Here is a 26,461-nt window from a genome sequence, read left to right as displayed (position 1 = left end):
TTGCCAATCCAATGATAAGTGTTATGTCATTGTGAGATTAATATCGTACTAGTCTAGTGAAATTGCCAAATTCCTACCATTTGGTTTTGTCGTTTAATGTAGTCACAGTAAATATATTAATAAATTTGCATGTAATATATGAGGTAATTGTTATTATATAAGCGAACCTTCTTTTTTGATAATGGCTGCGAATTGGATCATTATTTAATGTTATCAAATCGCTAATTTTCTATGCAAACTAGACAATTGAAAACCGGCCGCTAAGTGGTATTATAGAAGCTTCCGTTTATGGAAATTATCCGAAAACATGCAGATCTGGAACCGCGTCCCTTCTATGTTCCCCTGTAAACCCGAATGAGTAAGTTTTGTTTAAAGTTACTATGAACAATTATTATCAATACTATTTCAGTTATCTTTCAATGAAACACAGCGTGGATGAAAGCGCAAAGTTGTGCAGGTCCGAGATTTTGGGCTCTTTTGTGAAGCAAACTCAGAATCAGGACCAATCTGGGTTTGGAAACCATGACCACAAGATTCTGGAACGCCTGAGGGAGGCTACTCTGCAGAGTGAATAGTCGCACCTTGACCGACTAGGCTATCTCCGCTATTCAGTAAACGGGCAAGCAAATGAATGTGTTGGCTTGACTTTGAAGTAGTCTAAATATATATCCTTCACTGATATTTACCAAACCTTTCTTACTGTACCAGTTACTGTAGGCGTGTAAGGTATTTTCTACCTTGGCGGTATCTATATTGTCGTAACTTAGTTGACAGAAAAATTCCACTCACCTGTATTGTTGAACACCACTTGGCAATAACGGAGCTTCTTGCTTTCACTGTCATTGGTGACGAACTAACTTCATGTGGAAATAACAATGACATCTTTATTAACATCAATATGTTAACCTGTTTATGTACGAGGATATTTGTATTTTATTCAGTATACCATTCTCTACATTGAACGTGTAATTTTGGAACCAGTGCTTTGTTGCTCGTAATAGACTCATCATCATGGTGAGGTGAGGTGAGGTGAGGTGAAATTGGGTTTAACGTCGGGTCCAAGATTGTTATACTAAAATAGCGACGTGCATGCACGTGTGTGTGTGTGTGGCTGCTTGTACTAGTCCGGACTAATGCCGATTTATAGTGGTAGCCCACTGAGATACCATGCCGCAGTTTAACATGAATACCCCACTAAGACACGGTACACTGACTCCGAGACGACCAGTCCTTGTTTTATGTCCTTTTGCCGAGCGCCAGACAGGGTAACAACAAGTACCATCTTTTAACGTCTTTTGGTATGACGCGGCCGGGCATCGAACCCCGGACCTTCCGCTCTTCGGGCAGACGCATTACCACAAGACCACGGAGGCGGTCTCATCATCATGAACACTGAATTAAAAGAGTACATGATATGAAACCATGGAGTCGTTGAAATATGGTCAGTAAGCCATTTTTAACATTCTAAACCGTGACCAGTTACATTTTCTGATAATTTTTATTCTGATATATTTTTGTTGTCGGAAGGGGTAAATGCCAATAAACTTAGTCGCGATGGTACGATGACACACAGACAGCCAGGTCACAACCAGTGACAAATATTTCAGTGGAACGTCATGTACATGCAAAGAGTAAACAAACTATGGGTAGCCCGAAACCCAAGCTCTATGTCCAGCCACAGGATACTCAACACACCGACCACAGTTCTTTACCAAATGGAACCCATTGCAATTTATCTGTGTAGACAAACATCACAATTTTGGATAAGCAGTTCAGGAGTATATACTGAAACATATTTAGCCTTTCATTATCACTGGGTAGACATAGTTATATAACTATCCAAACCTAACACAATATAATCAAATCATAGCTTGTACAATCATTATTGAACATGCGTCCTCAATCTATCAATGAAATCAAGGAACAAGCAACCAATTACATTCTATAGTCCCTGGGGGCATAGGGAAACGGAATTCTGTTAGCAATGATTCTTAAAAGGTGTTGCAAATTGGTGCTGCATTAGATAATATACTTGTAATTAGTCAGTTCCGGGTTTGGACCGAATACAGGTGTATATAAGCGTCTTGTTTTCAAGCACCAGCTATCACTGCTGTCGCCTCTCTTCACGTTTAGATCCAGTCTAATCAACACACTCTGTGAGTATCAGTTGTTTTGTGTTTTACGGGGTATTCAGCCTGTCCCTGTTAACGCTGTATTTTACGTTGCCGTTTTATGAGTGTTAGTCAGTAGTTGTTGCTGTAATGCTATTTCAAACTTTTACTGATTTCTATTTGTAATATTGATTGAATCCTCCAAATGTGTTTGTAGTTTTCAAATCAGATAAAGTTCTACTTTAAGCAACAAAATAAAAAAGTGTAGAATAGCGACCACAAGTTGGTACAGAAACGGATTTTCTTACAGACTTGAATAATGAATGAAAAACTCCTTTTCAGCCTTCCAAAATGATGAAAGTTATCGCCCTTGTTGCCTGTCTGGCTGTCGCTGCCTTTGCTGAGCCTGTGAGCTATGGTCTGCACGGAGGCTTCGGAAAGGGTGGTCTGTACGGAGGCTACGGAATGGGTGGTCTGTACGGAGGCTTCGGAATGGGAGGTCTGTACGGAGGTTACGGTTTGGGAGGACTGTACGGAGGCTACGGAATGGGTGGTCTATACGGAGGCTACGGAATGGGTGGTCTATACGGAGGCCACGGACTAGGAGGACTGTACGGAGGAATCGGAGGTTTCGGAAAAGGTAAATGCAAATACAATCATGCCGAGAATATTATTGACCCTCACATATACCTAATACTTTGACAGATTATAAGTAAGCTAATTACACCAAACTTATTTTGCACCTTCATTGGACACATGCAGCATAACTAACCTATCGATATATTGAATATAGAAATTATTACGAGACGTAGAAATGACTTTGTACGGAAAATATTCTTAAACAAAAACCTCTTCTTTTTGTTGCAGGTATTGGATATGGCTACTACTAAGGTTGTCGCTCCAGTGTCACAATTCATCTGCATCATCAATATGTACATTATTTATTGTATCCGGTTTGAAATATGTCACATAAAACACAATCATTGAAACAATGTCTTACGTTTTTTATTCATAGTAGTGTTGGGGCTATGTTACAAAAGGAAAAAAATGTTATTAAGAGAGTTGTATCGGAACAGTGAGATATAAATCATCAAAATGAAAGAGAAACGCGTATACTAGTTTACTGGCATGAGCGAATGAGTGGGTGAATGAGAGAGTGTTGTTTGACGCTACAGTCAGCCTTTGTCAAATTACACCATGGCAGAGGCACAAAACCATGCGGCACGGTGACGCACAATCAGTCAGGTCACACACAATAAACATCTGGTCGCCTTCATAAGTCAGCTCTTACGACAAGCATGTGGCACCGAGCACCTGTTATTGACAGAAATAGCGTAGGATTCTAAAAAAGTGTCATTCATTCGCACGTGAAAGTTGTTTGTATGCAATATGGAGGTTCAGATATGTATATTCCTCAATGACATTGATCAACTTTACAGTGTTGACTTTCGTCCCTGCAGCCCGGATCCGTGAGCATCCGGTTTAGAATATAGGTCTTCAGCAACCCATGCTTGCTGTAAGAGGCGACTAACGGGATCGGGTGGTCAGGCTTGCTGACTTGGTTGATGCATGTTATTGTATCCCGATTGCATAGATCGATGCTCATAGTGTCAATCACTGGATTGTCTGGTCCAGACTGGAATATTTACAGACCGCCGTAATTTAGCTGAAATATTGTCGAGTGCGGCGTTAAACAAACAAACAAACAAACAAACAAACAAACAAACAAAGCGACAAGCACTTAGTCTGGAAAACAACAAGAACAGAAGTTGGCAATTAATGTTCCATAACAAGGTCACATATTCATATATAATAGCCACCTGATCGTGTGCCTTCGGTAACACACAAACAAATGTTTACCATTAGTCTTCTGTAGTATCCAACACTCTCTGTCCATGATGAAATTTACAAAAATGCAAATGTCGGCATTCTTTATACGTGAGAAGCACCTAAACCTATATGCCATCTGTAAAAGTAAGGATTATTATTAAGCTTTCTTGGGAAAGTAGTAAACGACTCGACAGGTTTTTGGTAATGGCAAGAATGGACAGTCACAAGGTTTGAAATGTGCCCCCATACAGTCGTACCATTCCGTGGCTGCATAGTCAAGCCATTCCGTAGCTTTAGTTACCATCCTACATTTATCCCTTTCCCGTATGCTCTTTACATACAACTGGACCGCCTCCGTGGTCTAATGGTAGAGCGTCCGCCCGGAGAGCGGAAGGTCCGGGGTTCGATCCCCAGCCGCGTCATACCAAAAGACGTTAAAAGATGATACTTGTTGTTACCCTGTCTGGCGCTCGGCATTAAGGGGCTAAAACAAGGACTGGTCGGCTCGGAGTCAATATACTCCGTCTGAGTCGGGTATTCATGTTAAACTGCGGCATGGTATCTCAGTGGGCTAGCACTATAAATCGGCATCAGTCCGGACTAGTACAAGCAGCCACACACACACATACACGTGCATGCACGTCGCTATATAAGTGCAATAATCTTGGACGCGACGTTAAACCCCATATCACCTCACCTCACCTTACATACAACTCCTTGATTAGCCATACTCCCCACTGCACATTCCTCTTTTTCAGTATTAATGATATAGGAAGACCCTTTCAGAGCTCCGATGTTGTTACATTGTAATCAATGATATATTTCTTTCTATGAAATGCAGGTTCCATTTGTAGATCACACTACATATGAAATACATTGAGATCTGTTCTTTAACAGGAACTGTTTCAACAGGTTTTTTAACCGTGTTACTAGAGGCGTGCGTGAAGAGTCACTGCTGAAATGTGAACATTAAATCTGCACTGACTTTTCTTCATGACCGTAACATGGAGCATCATTACATTAAATATAATTATCATTTGCAGTTATCATCCAGATAGTGAAGTATAAATAAATGAATTGATAGGAAATATATAGGGCTTGCATGCCTTAATCAAATTATGAGTAGAATGTTCGTTTGTCAATGTTGTTCTTAATAAAAGTATACCATGGGCTATGCAAAAGTATATGATGACACCTTGTCGTTCAAGAGTTTCAAGAATGTTTTAGCAGAGGGCGTACATATATACAGAGAAAGAGAGAGAGAGAGAGAGAGAGAGATAGAGAGAGAGAGAGAGAGAGAGAGAGAGAGAGAGAGAGAGAGAGAGAGAGAGAGAGAGAATAAGTCTGTGTTTTGAATTAAGTAATTTATGATTAGGAGCAGATACGATGTAAGTCAGCGAATCCTTATTTAAATGTCAGAGATGAGATGAATATCAAATATAAGGATCCACAGCGCAGCAACAACGACCCATCCCAAACCGATGCCTAGAAATGGGGAAAGTTATAAGCTTTTAGGAAAGCCATGTATATTATACATACACATGTCGAAAAAGAATGGTGGTAAAATGGATCGAAGCACCATGTTCGGAAGGTAACCTGCTCTCCATGTATGTTTGGGAAGACTTTCCTTTAAGAGATATTACTTTATAGAGTAACCATCTAGGAGGTGAAATGAATTACACACTGTCTTTTATTATTACAATTATAACAATACCCGTTACTGGGTCATTGTGATAGAATTGGGTTTTTTTCAAAGACCACATAGGAAAAGACTGGCTATGCTCATCTGTATCGGTATTTATACACGAATCTACGCATATCGACGCAATTTCATCACGGGTCATTTGTCAGTGATGTAATTACTTCCCTAATCATTCGCCCGCACCTACACACATACATTGCATTGGACATAGTCCCTGGGGGCATAGGGAAACGGAATTCTGTTAGCAATGATTCTTAAAAGGTGTTGCAAATTGGTGCTGAATTAGATAATATACTTGTAATTAGTCAGTTCCGGGTGTGGACCGAATACAGGTGTATATAAGCGTCTTGTTTTCAAGCACTAGCTATCACTGCTGTCGCCTCTCTTCACGTTTAGATCCAGTCTAATCAACACACTCTGTGAGTATCAGTTGTTTTGTGTTTTACGGGGTATTCAGCCTGTCCCTGTTAACGCTGTATTTTACGTTGCCGTTTTATGAGTGTTAGTCAGTAGTTGTTGCTGTAATGCTATTTCAAACTTTTACTGATTACTATTTGTAATATTGATTGAATCCTCCAAATGTGTTTTTAGTTTTCAAATCAGATAAAGTTCTACTTAAAGCAACAAAATAAAAAAGTGTAGAATAGCGACCACAAGTTGGTACAGAAACGGATTTTCTTACAGACTTGCATAATGAATGAAAAACTCCTTTTCAGCCTTCCAAAATGATGAAAGTTATCGCCCTTGTTGCCTGTCTGGCTGTCGCTGCCTTTGCTGAGCCTGTGAGCTATGGTCTGCACGGAGGCTTCGGAAAGGGTGGTCTGTACGGAGGCTACGGAATGGGTGGTCTGTACGGAGGCTTCGGAATGGGAGGTCTGTACGGAGGTTACGGTTTGGGAGGACTGTACGGAGGCTACGGAATGGGTGGTCTATACGGAGGCTACGGAATGGGTGGTCTATACGGAGGCCACGGACTAGGAGGACTGTACGGAGGAATCGGAGGTTTCGGAAAAGGTAAATGCAAATACAATCATGCCGAGAATATTATTGACCCTCACATATACCTAATACTTTGACAGATTATAAGTAAGCTAATTACACCAAACTTATTTTGCACCTTCATTGGACACATGCAGCATAACTAACCTATCGATATATTGAATATAGAAATTATTACGAGACGTAGAAATGACTTTGTACGGAAAATATTCTTAAACAAAAACCTCTTCTTTTTGTTGCAGGTATTGGATATGGCTACTACTAAGGTTGTCGCTCCAGTGTCACAATTCATCTGCATCATCAATATGTACATTATTTATTGTATCCGGTTTGAAATATGTCACATAAAACACAATCATTGAAACAATGTCTTACGTTTTTTATTCATAGTAGTGTTGGGGCTATGTTACAAAAGGAAAAAAATGTTATTAAGAGAGTTGTATCGGAACAGTGAGATATAAATCATCAAAATGAAAGAGAAACGCGTATACTAGTTTACTGGCATGAGCGAATGAGTGGGTGAATGAGAGAGTGTTGTTTGACGCTACAGTCAGCCTTTGTCAAATTACACCATGGCAGAGGCACAAAACCATGCGGCACGGTGACGCACAATCAGTCAGGTCACACACAATAAACATCTGGTCGCCTTCATAAGTCAGCTCTTACGACAAGCATGTGGCACCGAGCACCTGTTATTGACAGAAATAGCGTAGGATTCTAAAAAAGTGTCATTCATTCGCACGTGAAAGTTGTTTGTATGCAATATGGAGGTTCAGATATGTATATTCCTCAATGACATTGATCAACTTTACAGTGTTGACTTTCGTCCCTGCAGCCCGGATCCGTGAGCATCCGGTTTAGAATATAGGTCTTCAGCAACCCATGCTTGCTGTAAGAGGCGACTAACGGGATCGGGTGGTCAGGCTTGCTGACTTGGTTGATGCATGTTATTGTATCCCGATTGCATAGATCGATGCTCATAGTGTCAATCACTGGATTGTCTGGTCCAGACTGGAATATTTACAGACCGCCGTAATGTAGCTGAAATATTGTCGAGTGCGGCGTTAAACAAACAAACAAACAAACAAACAAACAAACAAACAAACAAAGCGACAAGCACTTAGTCTGGAAAACAACAAGAACAGAAGTTGGCAATTAATGTTCCATAACAAGGTCACATATTCATATATAATAGCCACCTGATCGTGTGCCTTCGGTAACACACAAAAAAATGTTTACCATTAGTCTTCTGTAGTATCCAACACTCTCTGTCCATGATGAAATTTACAAAAATGCAAATGTCGGCATTCTTTATACGTGAGAAGCACCTAAACCTATATGCCATCTGTAAAAGTAAGGATTATTATTAAGCTTTCTTGGGAAAGTAGTAAACGACTCGACAGGTTTTTGGTAATGGCAAGAATGGACAGTCACAAGGTTTGAAATGTGCCCCCATACAGTCGTACCATTCCGTGGCTGCATAGTCAAGCCATTCCGTAGCTTTAGTTACCATCCTACATTTATCCCTTTGCCGTATGCTCTTTACATACAACTGGACCGCCTCCGTGGTCTAATGGTAGAGCGTCCGCCCGGAGAGCGGAAGGTCCGGGGTTCGATCCCCAGCCGCGTCATACCAAAAGACGTTAAAAGATGATACTTGTTGTTACCCTGTCTGGCGCTCGGCATTAAGGGGCTAAAACAAGGACTGGTCGGCTCGGAGTCAATATACTCCGTCTGAGTCGGGTATTCATGTTAAACTGCGGCATGGTATCTCAGTGGGCTAGCACTATAAATCGGCATCAGTCCGGACTAGTACAAGCAGCCACACACACACATACACGTGCATGCACGTCGCTATATAAGTGCAATAATCTTGGACGCGACGTTAAACCCCATATCACCTCACCTCACCTCACCTTACATACAACTCCTTGATTAGCCATACTCCCCACTGCACATTCCTCTTTTTCAGTATTAATGATATAGGAAGACCCTTTCAGAGCTCCGATGTTGTTACATTGTAATCAATGATATATTTCTTTCTATGAAATGCAGGTTCCATTTGTAGATCACACTACATATGAAATACATTGAGATCTGTTCTTTAACAGGAACTGTTTCAACAGGTTTTTTAACCGTGTTACTAGAGGCGTGCGTGAAGAGTCACTGCTGAAATGTGAACATTAAATCTGCACTGACTTTTCTTCATGACCGTAACATGGAGCATCATTACATTAAATATAATTATCATTTGCAGTTATCATCCAGATAGTGAAGTATAAATAAATGAATTGATAGGAAATATATAGGGCTTGCATGCCTTAATCAAATTATGAGTAGAATGTTCGTTTGTCAATGTTGTTCTTAATAAAAGTATACCATGGGCTAAGCTTTTAGGAAAGCCATGTATATTATACATACACATGTCGAAAAAGAATGGTGGTAAAATGGATCGAAGCACCATGTTCGGAAGGTAACCTGTTCTCCATGTATGTTTGGGAAGACTTTCCTTTAAGAGATATTACTTTATAGAGTAACCATCTAGGAGGTGAAATGAATTACACACTGTCTTTTATTATTACAATTATAACAATACCCGTTACTGGGTCATTGTGATAGAATTGTTTTTTTTCACAGACCACATAGGAAAAGACTGGCTATGCTCATCTGTATCGGTATTTATACACGAATCTACGCATATCGACGCAATTTCATCACGGGTCATTTGTCAGTGATGTAATTACTTCCCTAATCATTCGCCCGCACCTACACACATACATTGCATTGGACATAGTCCCTGGGGGCATAGGGAAACGGAATTCTGTTAGCAATGATTCTTAAAAGGTGTTGCAAATTGGTGCTGAATTAGATAATATACTTGTAATTAGTCAGTTCCGGGTGTGGACCGAATACAGGTGTATATAAGCGTCTTGTTTTCAAGCACTAGCTATCACTGCTGTCGCCTCTCTTCACGTTTAGATCCAGTCTAATCAACACACTCTGTGAGTATCAGTTGTTTTGTGTTTTACGGGGTATTCAGCCTGTCCCTGTTAACGCTGTATTTTACGTTGCCGTTTTATGAGTGTTAGTCAGTAGTTGTTGCTGTAATGCTATTTCAAACTTTTACTGATTACTATTTGTAATATTGATTGAATCCTCCAAATGTGTTTTTAGTTTTCAAATCAGATAAAGTTCTACTTAAAGCAACAAAATAAAAAAGTGTAGAATAGCGACCACAAGTTGGTACAGAAACGGATTTTCTTACAGACTTGAATAATGAATGAGAAACTCCTTTTCAGCCTTACAAAATGATGAAAGTTATCGCCCTTGTTGCCTGTCTGGCTGTCGCTGCCTTTGCTGAGCCTGTGAGCTATGGTCTGCACGGAGGCTTCGGAAAGGGTGGTCTGTACGGAGGCTACGGAATGGGTGGTCTGTACGGAGGCTTCGGAATGGGAGGTCTGTACGGAGGTTACGGTTTGGGAGGACTGTACGGAGGCTACGGAATGGGTGGTCTATACGGAGGCTACGGAATGGGTGGTCTATACGGAGGCCACGGACTAGGAGGACTGTACGGAGGAATCGGAGGTTTCGGAAAAGGTAAATGCAAATACAATCATGCCGAGAATATTATTGACCCTCACATATACCTAATACTTTGACAGATTATAAGTAAGCTAATTACACCAAACTTATTTTGCACCTTCATTGGACACATGCAGCATAACTAACCTATCGATATATTGAATATAGAAATTATTACGAGACGTAGAAATGACTTTGTACGGAAAATATTCTTAAACAAAAACCTCTTCTTTTTGTTGCAGGTATTGGATATGGCTACTACTAAGGTTGTCGCTCCAGTGTCACAATTCATCTGCATCATCAATATGTACATTATTTATTGTATCCGGTTTGAAATATGTCACATAAAACACAATCATTGAAACAATGTCTTACGTTTTTTATTCATAGTAGTGTTGGGGCTATGTTACAAAAGGAAAAAAATGTTATTAAGAGAGTTGTATCGGAACAGTGAGATATAAATCATCAAAATGAAAGAGAAACGCGTATACTAGTTTACTGGCATGATCGAATGAGTGGGTGAATGAGAGAGTGTTGTTTAACGCTACAGTCAGCCTTTGTCAAATTACACCATGGCAGAGGCACAAAACCATGCGGCACGGTGACGCACAATCAGTCAGGTCACACACAATAAACATCTGGTCGCCTTCATAAGTCAGCTCTTACGACAAGCATGTGGCACCGAGCACCTGTTATTGACAGAAATAGCGAAGGATTCTAAAAAAGTGTCATTCATTCGCACGTGAAAGTTGTTTGTATGCAATATGGAGGTTCAGATATGTATATTCCTCAATGACATTGATCAACTTTACAGTGTTGACTTTCGTCCCTGCAGCCCGGATCCGTGAGCATCCGGTTTAGAATATAGGTCTTCAGCAACCCATGCTTGCTGTAAGAGGCGACTAACGGGATCGGGTGGTCAGGCTTGCTGACTTGGTTGATGCATGTTATTGTATCCCGATTGCATAGATCGATGCTCATAGTGTCAATCACTGGATTGTCTGGTCCAGACTGGAATATTTACAGACCGCCGTAATTTAGCTGAAATATTGTCGAGTGCGGCGTTAAACAAACACACAAAGAAACAAACAAACAAAGCGACAAGCACGTAGTCTGGAAAACAACAAGAACAGAAGTTGGCAATTAATGTTCCATAACAAAGTCACATATTCATATATAATAGCCACCTGATCGTGTGCCTTCGGTAACACACAAACAAATGTTTACCATTAGTCTTCTGTAGTATCCAACACTCTCTGTCCATGATGAAATTTACAAAAATGCAAATGTCGGCATTCTTTATACGTGAGAAGCACCTAAACCTATATGCCATCTGTAAAAGTAAGGATTATTATTAAGCTTTCTTGGGAAAGTAGTAAACGACTCGACAGGTTTTTGGTAATGGCAAGAATGGACAGTCACAAGGTTTGAAATGTGCCCCCATACAGTCGTACCATTCCGTGGCTGCATAGTCAAGCCATTCCGTAGCTTTAGTTACCATCCTACATTTATCCCTTTCCCGTATGCTCTTTACATACAACTGGACCGCCTCCGTGGTCTAATGGTAGAGCGTCCGCCCGGAGAGCGGAAGGTCCGGGGTTCGATCCCCAGCCGCGTCATACCAAAAGACGTTAAAAGATGATACTTGTTGTTACCCTGTCTGGCGCTCGGCATTAAGGGGCTAAAACAAGGACTGGTCGGCTCGGAGTCAATATACTCCGTCTGAGTCGGGTATTCATGTTAAACTGCGGCATGGTATCTCAGTGGGCTAGCACTATAAATCGGCATCAGTCCGGACTAGTACAAGCAGCCACACACACACATACACGTGCATGCACGTCGCTATATAAGTGCAATAATCTTGGACGCGACGTTAAACCCCATATCACCTCACCTCACCTTACATACAACTCCTTGATTAGCCATACTCCCCACTGCACATTCCTCTTTTTCAGTATTAATGATATAGGAAGACCCTTTCAGAGCTCCGATGTTGTTACATTGTAATCAATGATATATTTCTTTCTATGAAATGCAGGTTCCATTTGTAGATCACACTACATATGAAATACATTGAGATCTGTTCTTTAACAGGAACTGTTTCAACAGGTTTTTTAACCGTGTTACTAGAGGCGTGCGTGAAGAGTCACTGCTGAAATGTGAACATTAAATCTGCACTGACTTTTCTTCATGACCGTAACATGGAGCATCATTACATTAAATATAATTATCATTTGCAGTTATCATCCAGATAGTGAAGTATAAATAAATGAAGTGATAGGAAATATATAGGGCTTGCATGCCTTAATCAAATTATGAGTAGAATGTGCGTTTGTCAATATTGTTCTTAATAAAAGTATACCATGGGCTATGCAAAAGAATATGGTGACACCTTGTCGTTCAAGAGTTTCAAGAATGTTTTAGCAGAGGGCGTACATATATACAGAGAGAGAGATAGAGAGAGAGAGAGAGAGAGAGAGAGAAAGAAAGAGAGAGAGAGAGAGAGAGAGAGAGAGAGAGAGAGAGAGAGATAGAGAGAGAGAGAGAGAGAATAAGTCTGTGTTTTGAATTAAGTAATTTATGATTAGGAGCAGATACGATGTAAGTCAGCGAATCCTTATTTAAATGTCAGAGGTGAGACGAATATCAAATATAAGGATCCACAGCGCAGCAACAACGACCCATCCCAAACCGATGCCTAGAAATGGGGAAAGTTATAAGCTTTTAGGAAAGCCATGTATATTATACATACACATGTCGAAAAAGAATGGTGGTAAAATGGATCGAAGCACCATGTTCGGAAGGTAACCTGTTCTCCATGTATGTTTGGGAAGACTTTCCTTTAAGAGATATTACTTTATAGAGTAACCATCTAGGAGGTGAAATGAATTACACACTGTCTTTTATTATTACAATTATAACAATACCCGTTACTGGGTCATTGTGATAGAATTGGTTTTTTTCACAGACCACATAGGAAAAGACTGGCTATGCTCATCTGTATCGGTATTTATACACGAATCTACGCATATCGACGCAATTTCATCACGGGTCATTTGTCAGTGATGTAATTACTTCCCTAATCATTCGCCCGCACCTACACACATACATTGCATTGGACATAGTCCCTGGGGGCATAGGGAAACGGAATTCTGTTAGCAATGATTCTTAAAAGGTGTTGCAAATTGGTGCTGAATTAGATAATATACTTGTAATTAGTCAGTTCCGGGTGTGGACCGAATACAGGTGTATATAAGCGTCTTGTTTTCAAGCACTAGCTATCACTGCTGTCGCCTCTCTTCACGTTTAGATCCAGTCTAATCAACACACTCTGTGAGTATCAGTTGTTTTGTGTTTTACGGGGTATTCAGCCTGTCCCTGTTAACGCTGTATTTTACGTTGCCGTTTTATGAGTGTTAGTCAGTAGTTGTTGCTGTAATGCTATTTCAAACTTTTACTGATTACTATTTGTAATATTGATTGAATCCTCCAAATGTGTTTTTAGTTTTCAAATCAGATAAAGTTCTACTTAAAGCAACAAAATAAAAAAGTGTAGAATAGCGACCACAAGTTGGTACAGAAACGGATTTTCTTACAGACTTGAATAATGAATGAGAAACTCCTTTTCAGCCTTACAAAATGATGAAAGTTATCGCCCTTGTTGCCTGTCTGGCTGTCGCTGCCTTTGCTGAGCCTGTGAGCTATGGTCTGCACGGAGGCTTCGGAAAGGGTGGTCTGTACGGAGGCTACGGAATGGGTGGTCTGTACGGAGGCTTCGGAATGGGAGGTCTGTACGGAGGTTACGGTTTGGGAGGACTGTACGGAGGCTACGGAATGGGTGGTCTATACGGAGGCTACGGAATGGGTGGTCTATACGGAGGCCACGGACTAGGAGGACTGTACGGAGGAATCGGAGGTTTCGGAAAAGGTAAATGCAAATACAATCATGCCGAGAATATTATTGACCCTCACATATACCTAATACTTTGACAGATTATAAGTAAGCTAATTACACCAAACTTATTTTGCACCTTCATTGGACACATGCAGCATAACTAACCTATCGATATATTGAATATAGAAATTATTACGAGACGTAGAAATGACTTTGTACGGAAAATATTCTTAAACAAAAACCTCTTCTTTTTGTTGCAGGTATTGGATATGGCTACTACTAAGGTTGTCGCTCCAGTGTCACAATTCATCTGCATCATCAATATGTACATTATTTATTGTATCCGGTTTGAAATATGTCACATAAAACACAATCATTGAAACAATGTCTTACGTTTTTTATTCATAGTAGTGTTGGGGCTATGTTACAAAAGGAAAAAAATGTTATTAAGAGAGTTGTATCGGAACAGTGAGATATAAATCATCAAAATGAAAGAGAAACGCGTATACTAGTTTACTGGCATGATCGAATGAGTGGGTGAATGAGAGAGTGTTGTTTAACGCTACAGTCAGCCTTTGTCAAATTACACCATGGCAGAGGCACAAAACCATGCGGCACGGTGACGCACAATCAGTCAGGTCACACACAATAAACATCTGGTCGCCTTCATAAGTCAGCTCTTACGACAAGCATGTGGCACCGAGCACCTGTTATTGACAGAAATAGCGAAGGATTCTAAAAAAGTGTCATTCATTCGCACGTGAAAGTTGTTTGTATGCAATATGGAGGTTCAGATATGTATATTCCTCAATGACATTGATCAACTTTACAGTGTTGACTTTCGTCCCTGCAGCCCGGATCCGTGAGCATCCGGTTTAGAATATAGGTCTTCAGCAACCCATGCTTGCTGTAAGAGGCGACTAACGGGATCGGGTGGTCAGGCTTGCTGACTTGGTTGATGCATGTTATTGTATCCCGATTGCATAGATCGATGCTCATAGTGTCAATCACTGGATTGTCTGGTCCAGACTGGAATATTTACAGACCGCCGTAATTTAGCTGAAATATTGTCGAGTGCGGCGTTAAACAAACACACAAAGAAACAAACAAACAAAGCGACAAGCACGTAGTCTGGAAAACAACAAGAACAGAAGTTGGCAATTAATGTTCCATAACAAAGTCACATATTCATATATAATAGCCACCTGATCGTGTGCCTTCGGTAACACACAAACAAATGTTTACCATTAGTCTTCTGTAGTATCCAACACTCTCTGTCCATGATGAAATTTACAAAAATGCAAATGTCGGCATTCTTTATACGTGAGAAGCACCTAAACCTATATGCCATCTGTAAAAGTAAGGATTATTATTAAGCTTTCTTGGGAAAGTAGTAAACGACTCGACAGGTTTTTGGTAATGGCAAGAATGGACAGTCACAAGGTTTGAAATGTGCCCCCATACAGTCGTACCATTCCGTGGCTGCATAGTCAAGCCATTCCGTAGCTTTAGTTACCATCCTACATTTATCCCTTTCCCGTATGCTCTTTACATACAACTGGACCGCCTCCGTGGTCTAATGGTAGAGCGTCCGCCCGGAGAGCGGAAGGTCCGGGGTTCGATCCCCAGCCGCGTCATACCAAAAGACGTTAAAAGATGATACTTGTTGTTACCCTGTCTGGCGCTCGGCATTAAGGGGCTAAAACAAGGACTGGTCGGCTCGGAGTCAATATACTCCGTCTGAGTCGGGTATTCATGTTAAACTGCGGCATGGTATCTCAGTGGGCTAGCACTATAAATCGGCATCAGTCCGGACTAGTACAAGCAGCCACACACACACATACACGTGCATGCACGTCGCTATATAAGTGCAATAATCTTGGACGCGACGTTAAACCCCATATCACCTCACCTCACCTTACATACAACTCCTTGATTAGCCATACTCCCCACTGCACATTCCTCTTTTTCAGTATTAATGATATAGGAAGACCCTTTCAGAGCTCCGATGTTGTTACATTGTAATCAATGATATATTTCTTTCTATGAAATGCAGGTTCCATTTGTAGATCACACTACATATGAAATACATTGAGATCTGTTCTTTAACAGGAACTGTTTCAACAGGTTTTTTAACCGTGTTACTAGAGGCGTGCGTGAAGAGTCACTGCTGAAATGTGAACATTAAATCTGCACTGACTTTTCTTCATGACCGTAACATGGAGCATCATTACATTAAATATAATTATCATTTGCAGTTATCATCCAGATAGTGAAGTATAAATAAATGAAGTGATAGGAAATATATAGGGCTTGCATGCCTTAATCAAATTATGAGTAGAATGTGCGTTTGTCAATATTGTTCTTAATAAAAGTATACCATGGGCTATGCAAAAGAATATGGTGACACCTTGTCGTTCAAGAGTTTCAAGAATGTTTTAGCAGAGGGCGTACATATATACAGAGAGAGAGATAGAGAGAGAGAGAGAGAGAGAGAGAGAAAGAAGAGAGAGAGAGAGAGAGAGAGAGAGAGAGAGAGAGAGAGAGATAGAGAGAGAGAGAGAGAGAATAAGTCTGTGTTTTGAATTAAGTAATTTATGATTAGGAGCAGATACGATGTAAGTCAGCGAATCCTTATTTAAATGTCAGAGGTGAGACGAATATCAAATATAAGGATCCACAGCGCAGCAACAACGACCCATCCCAAACCGATGCCTAGAAATGGGGAAAGTTATAAGCTTTTAGGAAAGCCATGTATATTATACATACACATGTCGAAAAAGAATGGTGGTAAAATGGATCGAAGCACCATGTTCGGAAGGTAACCTGCTCTCCATGTATGTTTGGGAAGACTTTCCTTTAAGAGATATTACTTTATAGAGTAACCATCTAGGAGGTGAAATGAATTACACACTGTCTTTTATTATTACAATTATAACAATACCCGTTACTGGGTCATTGTGATAGAATTTTTTTTTTTCACAGACCACATAGGAAAAGACTGGCTATGCTCATCTGTATCGGTATTTATACACGAATCTACGCATATCGACGCAATTTCATCACGGGTCATTTGTCAGTGATGTAATTACTTCCCTAATCATTCTCCCGCACCTACACACATACATTGCATTGGACATAGTCCCTGGGGGCATAGGGAAACGGAATTCTGTTAGCAATGATTCTTAAAAGGTGTTGCAAATTGGTGCTGAATTAGATAATATACTTGTAATTAGTCAGTTCCGGGTGTGGACCGAATACAGGTGTATATAAGCGTCTTGTTTTCAAGCACTAGCTATCACTGCTGTCGCCTCTCTTCACGTTTAGATCCAGTCTAATCAACACACTCTGTGAGTATCAGTTGTTTTGTGTTTTACGGGGTATTCAGCCTGTCCCTGTTAACGCTATATTTTACGTTGCCGTTTTATGAGTGTTAGTCAGTAGTTGTTGCTGTAATGCTATTTCAAACTTTTACTGATTACTATTTGTAATATTGATTGAATCCTCCAAATGTGTTTTTAGTTTTCAAATCAGATAAAGTTCTACTTAAAGCAACAAAATAAAAAAGTGTAGAATAGCGACCACAAGTTGGTACAGAAACGGATTTTCTTACAGACTTGAATAATGAATGAAAAACTCCTTTTCAGCCTTCCAAAATGATGAAAGTTATCGCCCTTGTTGCCTGTCTGGCTGTCGCTGCCTTTGCTGAGCCTGTGAGCTATGGTCTGCACGGAGGCTTCGGAAAGGGTGGTCTGTACGGAGGCTACGGAATGGGTGGTCTGTACGGAGGCTTCGGAATGGGAGGTCTGTACGGAGGTTACGGTTTGGGAGGACTGTACGGAGGCTACGGAATGGGTGGTCTATACGGAGGCTACGGAATGGGTGGTCTATACGGAGGCCACGGACTAGGAGGACTGTACGGAGGAATCGGAGGTTTCGGAAAAGGTAAATGCAAATACAATCATGCCGAGAATATTATTGACCCTCACATATACCTAATACTTTGACAGATTATAAGTAAGCTAATTACACCAAACTTATTTTCCACCTTCATTGGACACATGCAGCATAACTAACCTATCGATATATTGAATATAGAAATTATTACGAGACGTAGAAATGACTTTGTACGGAAAATATTCTTAAACAAAAACCTCTTCTTTTTGTTGCAGGTATTGGATATGGCTACTACTAAGGTTGTCGCTCCAGTGTCACAATTCATCTGCATCATCAATATGTACATTATTTATTGTATCCGGTTTGAAATATGTCACATTAAACACAATCATTGAAACAATGTCTTACGTTTTTTATTCATAGTAGTGTTGGGGCTAGGTTACAAAAGGAAAAAAATGTTATTAAGAGAGTTGTATCGGAACAGTGAGATATAAATCATCAAAATGAAAGAGAAACGCGTATACTAGTTTGCTGGCATGAGCGAATGAGTGGGTGAATGAGAGAGTGTTGTTTAACGCTACAGTCAGCCTTTGTCAAATTACACCATGGCAGAGGCACAAAACCATGCGGCACGGTGACGCACAATCAGTCAGGTCACACACAATAAACATCTGGTCGCCTTCATAAGTCAGCTCTTACGACAAGCATGTGGCACCGAGTACCTGTTATTGACAGAAATAGCGTAGGATTCTAAAAAAGTGTCATTCATTCGCACGTGAAAGTTGTTTGTATGCAATATGGTGGTTCAGATATGTATATTCCTCAATGACATTGATCAACTTTACAGTGTTGACTCTCGTCCCTGCAGCCCGGATCCGTGAGCATCCGGTTTAGAATATAGGTCTTCAGCAACCCATGCTTGCTGTAAGAGGCGACTAACGGGATCGGGTGGTCAGGCTTGCTGACTTGGTTGATGCATGTTATTGTATCCCGATTGCGTAGATCGATGCTCATAGTGTCATCACTGGATTGTCTGGTCCAGACTGGAATATTTACAGACCGCCGTAATTTAGCTGAAATATTGTCGAGTGCGGCGTTAAACAAACAAACAAACAAACAAACAAACAAAGCGACAAGCACGTAGTCTGGAAAACAACAAGAACAGAAGTTGGCAATTAATGTTCCATAACAAGGTCACATATTCATATATAATAGCCACCTGATCGTGTGCCTTCGGTAACACACAAACAAATGTTTACCATTAGTCTTCTGTAGTATCTAACACTCTCTGTCGATGATGAAATTTACAAAAATGCAAATGTCGGCATTCTTTATACGTGAGAAGCACCTAAACCTATATGCCATCTGTAAAAGTAAGGATTATTATTAAGCTTTCTTGGGAAAGTAGTAAACGACTCGACAGGTTTTTGGTAATGGCAAGAATGGACAGTCACAAGGTTTGAAATGTGCCCCCATACAGTCGTACCATTCCGTGGCTGCATAGTCAAGCCATTCCGTAGCTTTAGTTATCATCCTACATTTATCCCTTTGCCGTATGCTCTTTACATACAACTGGACCGCCTCCGTGGTCTAATGGTAGAGCGTCCGCCCGGAGAGCGGAAGGTCCGGGGTTCGATCCCCAGCCGCGTCATACCAAAAGACGTTAAAAGATGATACTTGTTGTTACCCTGTCTGGCGCTCGGCATTAAGGGGCTAAAACAAGGACTGGTCGGCTCGAAGTCAATATACTCTGTCTGAGTGGGGTATTCATGTTAAACTGCGGCATGGTATCTCAGTGGGCTAGCACTATAAATCGGCATCAGTCCGGACTAGTACAAGCAGCCACACACACACATACACGTGCATGCACGTCGCTATATAAGTGCAATAATCTTGGACACGACGTTAAACCCCATATCACCTCACCTCACCTTACATACAACTCCTTGATTAGCCATACTCCCCACTGCACATTCCTCTTTTTCAGTATTAATGATATAGGAAGACCCTTTCAGAGCTCCGATGTTGTTACATTGTAATCAATGATATATTTCTTTCTATGAAATGCAGGTTCCATTTGTAGATCACACTACATATGAAATACATTGAGATCTGTTCTTTAACAGGAACTGTTTCAACAGGTTTTTTAACCGTGTTACTAGAGGCGTGCGTGAAGAGTCACTGCTGAAATGTGAACATTAAATCTGCACTGACTTTTCTTCATGACCGTAACATGGAGCATCATTACATTAAATATAATTATCATTTGCAGTTATCATCCAGATAGTGAAGTATAAATAAATGAATTGATAGGAAATATATAGGGCTTGCATGCCTTAATCAAATTATGAGTAGAATGTTCGTTTGTCAATGTTGTTCTTAATAAAAGTATACCATGGGCTATGCAAAAGTATATGGTGACACCTTGTCGTTCAAGAGTTTCAAGAATGTTTTAGCAGAGGGCGTACATATATACAGAGAGAGAGAGAGAGAGAGAGAGAGAGAGAGAGAGAGAGAGAGAGAGAGAGAGAGAGAGAGAGAGAGAGAGAGAGAAAGAGAATAAGTCTGTGTTTTGAATTAAGTAATTTATGATTAGGAGCAGATACGATGTAAGTCAGCGAATCCTTATTTAAATGTCAGAGGTGAGATAAATATCAAATATAAGGATCCACAGCGCAGCAACAACGACCCATCCCAAACCGATGCCTAGAAATGGGGAAAGTTATAAGCTTTTAGGAAAGCCATGTATATTATACATACACATGTCGAAAAAGAATGGTGGTAAAATGGATCGAAGCACCATGTTTGGAAGGTAACCTGCTCTCCATGTATGTTTGGGAAGACTTTCCTTTAAGAGATATTACTTTATAGAGTAACCATCTAGGAGGTGAAATGAATTACACACTGTCTTTTATTATTACAATTATAACAATACCCGTTACTGGGTCATTGTGATAGAATTGGGGTTTTTTCACAGACCACATAGGAAAAGACTGGCTATGCTCATCTGTATCGGTATTTATATACGAATCTACGCATATCGACGCAATTTCATCACGGGTCATTTGTCAGTGATGTAATTACTTCCCTAATCATTCTCCCGCACCTACACACATACATTGCATTGGACATAGTCCCTGGGGGCATAGGGAAACGGAATTCTGTTAGCAATGATTCTTAAAAGGTGTTGCAAATTGGTGCTGAATTAGATAATATACTTGTAATTACTCAGTTCCGGGTGTGGACCGAATACAGGTGTATATAAGCGTCTTGTTTTCAAGCACTAGCTATCACTGCTGTCGCCTCTCTTCACGTTTAGATCCAGTCTAATCAACACACTCTGTGAGTATCAGTTGTTTTGTGTTTTACGGGGTATTCAGCCTGTCGCTGTTAACGCTGTATTTTACGTTGCCGTTTTATGAGTGTTAGTCAGTAGTTGTTGCTGTAATGCTATTTCAAACTTTTACTGATTACTATTTGTAATATTGATTGAATCCTCCAAATGTGTTTTTAGTTTTCAAATCAGATAAAGTTCTACTTAAAGCAACAAAATAAAAAAGTGTAGAATAGCGACCACAAGTTGGTACAGAAACGGATTTTCTTACAGACTTGAATAATGAATGAAAAACTCCTTTTCAGCCTTCCAAAATGATGAAAGTTATCGCCCTTGTTGCCTGTCTGGCTGTCGCTGCCTTTGCTGAGCCTGTGAGCTATGGTCTGCACGGAGGCTTCGGAAAGGGTGGTCTGTACGGAGGCTACGGAATGGGTGGTCTGTACGGAGGCTTCGGAATGGGAGGTCTGTACGGAGGTTACGGTTTGGGAGGACTGTACGGAGGCTACGGAATGGGTGGTCTATACGGAGGCTACGGAATGGGTGGTCTATACGGAGGCCACGGACTAGGAGGACTGTACGGAGGAATCGGAGGTTTCGGAAAAGGTAAATGCAAATACAATCATGCCGAGAATATTATTGACCCTCACATATACCTAATACTTTGACAGATTATAAGTAAGCTAATTACACCAAACTTATTTTGCACCTTCATTGGACACATGCAGCATAACTAACCTATCGATATATTGAATATAGAAATTATTACGAGACGTAGAAATGACTTTGTACGGAAAATATTCTTAAACAAAAACCTCTTCTCTTTGTTGCAGGTATTGGATATGGCTACTACTAAGGTTGTCGCTCCAGTGTCACAATTCATCTGCATCATCAATATGTACATTATTTATTGTATCCGGTTTGAAATATGTCACATAAAACACAATCATTGAAACAATGTCTTACGTTTTTTATTCATAGTAGTGTTGGGGCTAGGTTACAAAAGGAAAAAAATGTTATTAAGAGAGTTGTATCGGAACAGTGAGATATAAATCATCAAAATGAAAGAGAAACGCGTATACTAGTTTACTGGCATGAGCGAATGAGTGGGTGAATGAGAGAGTGTTGTTTAACGCTACAGTCAGCCTTTGTCAAATTACACCATGGCAGAGGCACAAAACCATGCGGCACGGTGACGCACAATCAGTCAGGTCACACACAATAAACATCTGGTCGCCTTCATAAGTCAGCTCTTACGACAAGCATGTGGCACCGAGTACCTGTTATTGACAGAAATAGCGCAGGATTCTAAAAAAGTGTCATTCATTCGCACGTGAAAGTTGTTTGTATGCAATATGGAGGTTCAGATATGTATATTCCTCAATGACATTGATCAACTTTACAGTGTTGACTTTCGTCCCTGCAGCCCGGATCCGTGAGCATCCGGTTTAGAATATAGGTCTTCAGCAACCCATGCTTGCTGTAAGAGGCGACTAACGGGATCGGGTGGTCAGGCTTGCTGACTTGGTTGATGCATGTTATTGTATCCCGATTGCATAGATCGATGCTCATAGTGTCAATCACTGGATTGTCTGGTCCAGACTGGAATATTTACAGACCGCCGTAATTTAGCTGAAATATTGTCGAGTGCGGCGTTAAACAAACAAACAAACAAACAAACAAACAAAGCGACAAGCACTTAGTCTGGAAAACAACAAGAACAGAAGTTGGCAATTAATGTTCCATAACAAGGTCACATATTCATATATAATAGCCACCTGATCGTGTGCCTTCGGTAACACACAAACAAATGTTTACCATTAGTCTTCTGTAGTATCCAACACTCTCTGTCCATGATGAAATTTACAAAAATGCAAATGTCGGCATTCTTTATACGTGAGAAGCACCTAAACCTATATGCCATCTGTAAAAGTAAGGATTATTATTAAGCTTTCTTGGGAAAGTAGTAAACGACTCGACAGGTTTTTGGTAATGGCAAGAATGGACAGTCACAAGGTTTGAAATGTGCCCCCATACAGTCGTACCATTCCGTGGCTGCATAGTCAAGCCATTCCGCAGCTTTAGTTATCATCCTACATTTATCCCTTTCCCGTATGCTCTTTACATACAACTGGACCGCCTCCGTGGTCTAATGGTAGAGCGTCCGCCCGGAGAGCGGAAGGTCCGGGGTTCGATCCCCAGCCGCGTCATACCAAAAGACGTTAAAAGATGATACTTGTTGTTACCCTGTCTGGCGCTCGGCATTAAGGGGCTAAAACAAGGACTGGTCGGCTCGGAGTCAATATACTCTGTCTGAGTGGGGTATTCATGTTAAACTGCGGCATGGTATCTCAGTGGGCTAGCACTATAAATCGGCATCAGTCCGGACTAGTACAAGCAGCCACACACACACATACACGTGCATGCACGTCGCTATATAAGTGCAATAATCTTGGACGCGACGTTAAACCCCATATCACCTCACCTCACCTTACATACAACTCCTTGATTAGCCATACTCCCCACTGCACATTCCTCTTTTTCAGTATTAATGATATAGGAAGACCCTTTCAGAGCTCCGATGTTGTTACATTGTAATCAATGATATATTTCTTTCTATGAAATGCAGGTTCCATTTGTAGATCACACTACATATGAAATACATTGAGATCTGTTCTTTAACAGGAACTGTTTCAACAGGTTTTTTAACCGTGTTACTAGAGGCGTGCGTGAAGAGTCACTGCTGAAATGTGAACATTAAATCTGCACTGACTTTTCTTCATGACCGTAACATGGAGCATCATTACATTAAATATAATTATCATTTGCAGTTATCATCCAGATAGTGAAGTATAAATAAATGAATTGATAGGAAATATATAGGGCTTGCATGCCTTAATCAAATTATGAGTAGAATGTTCGTTTGTCAATGTTGTTCTTAATAAAAGTATACCATGGGCTATGCAAAAGTATATGGTGACACCTTGTCGTTCAAGAGTTTCAAGAATGTTTTAGCAGAGGGCGTACATATATACAGAGAGAGAGAGAGAGAGAGAGAGAAAGAAAGAGAGAGAGAGAGAGAGAGAGAGAGAGAGAGAGAGAGAGAGAATAAGTCTGTGTTTTGAATTAAGTAATTTATGATTAGGAGCAGATACGATGTAAGTCAGCGAATCCTTATTTAAATGTCAGAGGTGAGATGAATATCAAATATAAGGATCCACAGCGCAGCAACAACGACCCATCCCAAACCGATGCCTAGAAATGGGGAAAGTTATAAGCTTTTAGGAAAGCCATGTATATTATACATACACATGTCGAAAATGAATGGTGGTAAAATGGATCGAAGCACCATGTTCGGAAGGTAACCTGCTCTCCATGTATGTTTGGGAAGACTTTCCTTTAAGAGATATTACTTTATAGAGTAACCATCTAGGAGGTGAAATGAATTACACACTGTCTTTTATTATTACAATTATAACAATACCCGTTACTGGGTCATTGTGATAGAATTGTTTTTTTTCACAGACCACATAGGAAAAGACTGGCTATGCTCATCTGTATCGGTATTTATACACGAATCTACGCATATCGACGCAATTTCATCACGGGTCATTTGTCAGTGATGTAATTACTTCCCTAATCATTCTCCCGCACCTACACACATACATTGCATTGGACATAGTCCCTGGGGGCATAGGGAAACGGAATTCTGTTAGCAATGATTCTTAAAAGGTGTTGCAAATTGGTGCTGAATTAGATAATATACTTGTAATTAGTCAGTTCCGGGTGTGGACCGAATACAGGTGTATATAAGCGTCTTGTTTTCAAGCACTAGCTATCACTGCTGTCGCCTCTCTTCACGTTTAGATCCAGTCTAATCAACACACTCTGTGAGTATCAGTTGTTTTGTGTTTTACGGGGTATTCAGCCTGTCGCTGTTAACGCTGTATTTTACGTTGCCGTTTTATGAGTGTTAGTCAGTAGTTGTTGCTGTAATGCTATTTCAAACTTTTACTGATTACTATTTGTAATATTGATTGAATCCTCCAAATGTGTTTTTAGTTTTCAAATCAGATAAAGTTCTACTTAAAGCAACAAAATAAAAAAGTGTAGAATAGCGACCACAAGTTGGTACAGAAACGGATTTTCTTACAGACTTGAATAATGAATGAAAAACTCCTTTTCAGCCTTCCAAAATGATGAAAGTTATCGCCCTTGTTGCCTGTCTGGCTGTCGCTGCCTTTGCTGAGCCTGTGAGCTATGGTCTGCACGGAGGCTTCGGAAAGGGTGGTCTGTACGGAGGCTACGGAATGGGTGGTCTGTACGGAGGCTTCGGAATGGGAGGTCTGTACGGAGGTTACGGTTTGGGAGGACTGTACGGAGGCTACGGAATGGGTGGTCTATACGGAGGCTACGGAATGGGTGGTCTATACGGAGGCCACGGACTAGGAGGACTGTACGGAGGAATCGGAGGTTTCGGAAAAGGTAAATGCAAATACAATCATGCCGAGAATATTATTGACCCTCACATATACCTAATACTTTGACAGATTATAAGTAAGCTAATTACACCAAACTTATTTTCCACCTTCATTGGACACATGCAGCATAACTAACCTATCGATATATTGAATATAGAAATTATTACGAGACGTAGAAATGACTTTGTACGGAAAATATTCTTAAACAAAAACCTCTTCTTTTTGTTGCAGGTATTGGATATGGCTACTACTAAGGTTGTCGCTCCAGTGTCACAATTCATCTGCATCATCAATATGTACATTATTTATTGTATCCGGTTTGAAATATGTCACATAAAACACAATCATTGAAACAATGTCTTACGTTTTTTATTCATAGTAGTGTTGGGGCTAGGTTACAAAAGGAAAAAAATGTTATTAAGAGAGTTGTATCGGAACAGTGAGATATAAATCATCAAAATGAAAGAGAAACGCGTATACTAGTTTACTGGCATGAGCGAATGAGTGGGTGAATGAGAGAGTGTTGTTTAACGCTACAGTCAGCCTTTGTCAAATTACACCATGGCAGAGGCACAAAACCATGCGGCACGGTGACGCACAATCAGTCAGGTCACACACAATAAACATCTGGTC

General features: G+C 40.5%; 7 protein-coding genes across 7 annotated transcripts; all 7 read left to right on the top strand.

Moving 5' to 3' along the window:
* Window positions 1–2,077: 2,077 nt before the first annotated feature.
* On the top strand, window positions 2,078–3,100 carry LOC124136968 (acanthoscurrin-1-like). Its single transcript, XM_046503050.1, has 3 exons — window positions 2,078–2,156; window positions 2,454–2,751; window positions 2,979–3,100. The coding sequence occupies exons 2-3, from the start codon at window positions 2,463–2,465 to the stop codon at window positions 2,999–3,001; spliced, it is 312 nt and encodes a 103-aa protein (XP_046359006.1). The 5' UTR covers window positions 2,078–2,156; window positions 2,454–2,462; the 3' UTR covers window positions 3,002–3,100.
* Window positions 3,101–5,936: 2,836 nt separating this feature from the next.
* Window positions 5,937–7,006, top strand: LOC125372488 (acanthoscurrin-1-like). Its single transcript, XM_048382668.1, has 3 exons — window positions 5,937–6,062; window positions 6,360–6,657; window positions 6,885–7,006. Exons 2-3 carry the CDS (start codon window positions 6,369–6,371, stop codon window positions 6,905–6,907), a joined length of 312 nt encoding a protein of 103 aa, XP_048238625.1. The 5' UTR covers window positions 5,937–6,062; window positions 6,360–6,368; the 3' UTR covers window positions 6,908–7,006.
* A 2,946-nt stretch (window positions 7,007–9,952) lies between these two features.
* Window positions 9,953–10,588, top strand: LOC125372487 (acanthoscurrin-1-like). Its single transcript, XM_048382660.1, has 2 exons — window positions 9,953–10,239; window positions 10,467–10,588. The coding sequence occupies exons 1-2, from the start codon at window positions 9,954–9,956 to the stop codon at window positions 10,487–10,489; spliced, it is 309 nt and encodes a 102-aa protein (XP_048238617.1). The 5' UTR covers window position 9,953; the 3' UTR covers window positions 10,490–10,588.
* Window positions 10,589–13,865: 3,277 nt separating this feature from the next.
* On the top strand, window positions 13,866–14,501 carry LOC125372485 (acanthoscurrin-1-like). Its single transcript, XM_048382658.1, has 2 exons — window positions 13,866–14,152; window positions 14,380–14,501. Exons 1-2 carry the CDS (start codon window positions 13,867–13,869, stop codon window positions 14,400–14,402), a joined length of 309 nt encoding a protein of 102 aa, XP_048238615.1. The 5' UTR covers window position 13,866; the 3' UTR covers window positions 14,403–14,501.
* A 2,841-nt stretch (window positions 14,502–17,342) lies between these two features.
* On the top strand, window positions 17,343–18,413 carry LOC125372483 (acanthoscurrin-1-like). Its single transcript, XM_048382654.1, has 3 exons — window positions 17,343–17,469; window positions 17,767–18,064; window positions 18,292–18,413. Exons 2-3 carry the CDS (start codon window positions 17,776–17,778, stop codon window positions 18,312–18,314), a joined length of 312 nt encoding a protein of 103 aa, XP_048238611.1. The 5' UTR covers window positions 17,343–17,469; window positions 17,767–17,775; the 3' UTR covers window positions 18,315–18,413.
* A 2,837-nt stretch (window positions 18,414–21,250) lies between these two features.
* LOC125372481 (acanthoscurrin-1-like) lies at window positions 21,251–22,302 on the top strand. Its single transcript, XM_048382651.1, has 3 exons — window positions 21,251–21,358; window positions 21,656–21,953; window positions 22,181–22,302. Exons 2-3 carry the CDS (start codon window positions 21,665–21,667, stop codon window positions 22,201–22,203), a joined length of 312 nt encoding a protein of 103 aa, XP_048238608.1. The 5' UTR covers window positions 21,251–21,358; window positions 21,656–21,664; the 3' UTR covers window positions 22,204–22,302.
* Window positions 22,303–25,110: 2,808 nt separating this feature from the next.
* LOC125372480 (acanthoscurrin-1-like) lies at window positions 25,111–26,181 on the top strand. Its single transcript, XM_048382644.1, has 3 exons — window positions 25,111–25,237; window positions 25,535–25,832; window positions 26,060–26,181. Exons 2-3 carry the CDS (start codon window positions 25,544–25,546, stop codon window positions 26,080–26,082), a joined length of 312 nt encoding a protein of 103 aa, XP_048238601.1. The 5' UTR covers window positions 25,111–25,237; window positions 25,535–25,543; the 3' UTR covers window positions 26,083–26,181.
* Window positions 26,182–26,461: the final 280 nt, after the last annotated feature.

This window comes from Haliotis rufescens, unplaced genomic scaffold (genome assembly GCF_023055435.1).
Source record: "Haliotis rufescens isolate VD_foot unplaced genomic scaffold, xgHalRufe1.0.p SCAF_1, whole genome shotgun sequence".
NCBI lineage: Eukaryota > Metazoa > Mollusca > Gastropoda > Lepetellida > Haliotidae > Haliotis > Haliotis rufescens.
Note: the sequence above shows the minus strand (reverse complement) of the source record. Positions and strands in the feature narration are given on the sequence as shown.

Bases quoted from the DNA above. Each gene is read 5' to 3' on its own strand.
- LOC124136968 (XM_046503050.1), top strand. From the start codon at position 2,463: ATGATGAAAGTTATCGCCCTTGTTGCCTGTCTGGCTGTCGCTGCCTTT. The intron at 2,752-2,978 runs GTAAATGCAAAT...TTTTTGTTGCAG, and splicing joins AATCGGAGGTTTCGGAAAAG to GTATTGGATATGGCTACTAC.
- LOC125372488 (XM_048382668.1), top strand. From the start codon at position 6,369: ATGATGAAAGTTATCGCCCTTGTTGCCTGTCTGGCTGTCGCTGCCTTT. The intron at 6,658-6,884 runs GTAAATGCAAAT...TTTTTGTTGCAG, and splicing joins AATCGGAGGTTTCGGAAAAG to GTATTGGATATGGCTACTAC.
- LOC125372487 (XM_048382660.1), top strand. From the start codon at position 9,954: ATGAAAGTTATCGCCCTTGTTGCCTGTCTGGCTGTCGCTGCCTTTGCT. The intron at 10,240-10,466 runs GTAAATGCAAAT...TTTTTGTTGCAG, and splicing joins AATCGGAGGTTTCGGAAAAG to GTATTGGATATGGCTACTAC.
- LOC125372485 (XM_048382658.1), top strand. From the start codon at position 13,867: ATGAAAGTTATCGCCCTTGTTGCCTGTCTGGCTGTCGCTGCCTTTGCT. The intron at 14,153-14,379 runs GTAAATGCAAAT...TTTTTGTTGCAG, and splicing joins AATCGGAGGTTTCGGAAAAG to GTATTGGATATGGCTACTAC.
- LOC125372483 (XM_048382654.1), top strand. From the start codon at position 17,776: ATGATGAAAGTTATCGCCCTTGTTGCCTGTCTGGCTGTCGCTGCCTTT. The intron at 18,065-18,291 runs GTAAATGCAAAT...TTTTTGTTGCAG, and splicing joins AATCGGAGGTTTCGGAAAAG to GTATTGGATATGGCTACTAC.
- LOC125372481 (XM_048382651.1), top strand. From the start codon at position 21,665: ATGATGAAAGTTATCGCCCTTGTTGCCTGTCTGGCTGTCGCTGCCTTT. The intron at 21,954-22,180 runs GTAAATGCAAAT...TCTTTGTTGCAG, and splicing joins AATCGGAGGTTTCGGAAAAG to GTATTGGATATGGCTACTAC.
- LOC125372480 (XM_048382644.1), top strand. From the start codon at position 25,544: ATGATGAAAGTTATCGCCCTTGTTGCCTGTCTGGCTGTCGCTGCCTTT. The intron at 25,833-26,059 runs GTAAATGCAAAT...TTTTTGTTGCAG, and splicing joins AATCGGAGGTTTCGGAAAAG to GTATTGGATATGGCTACTAC.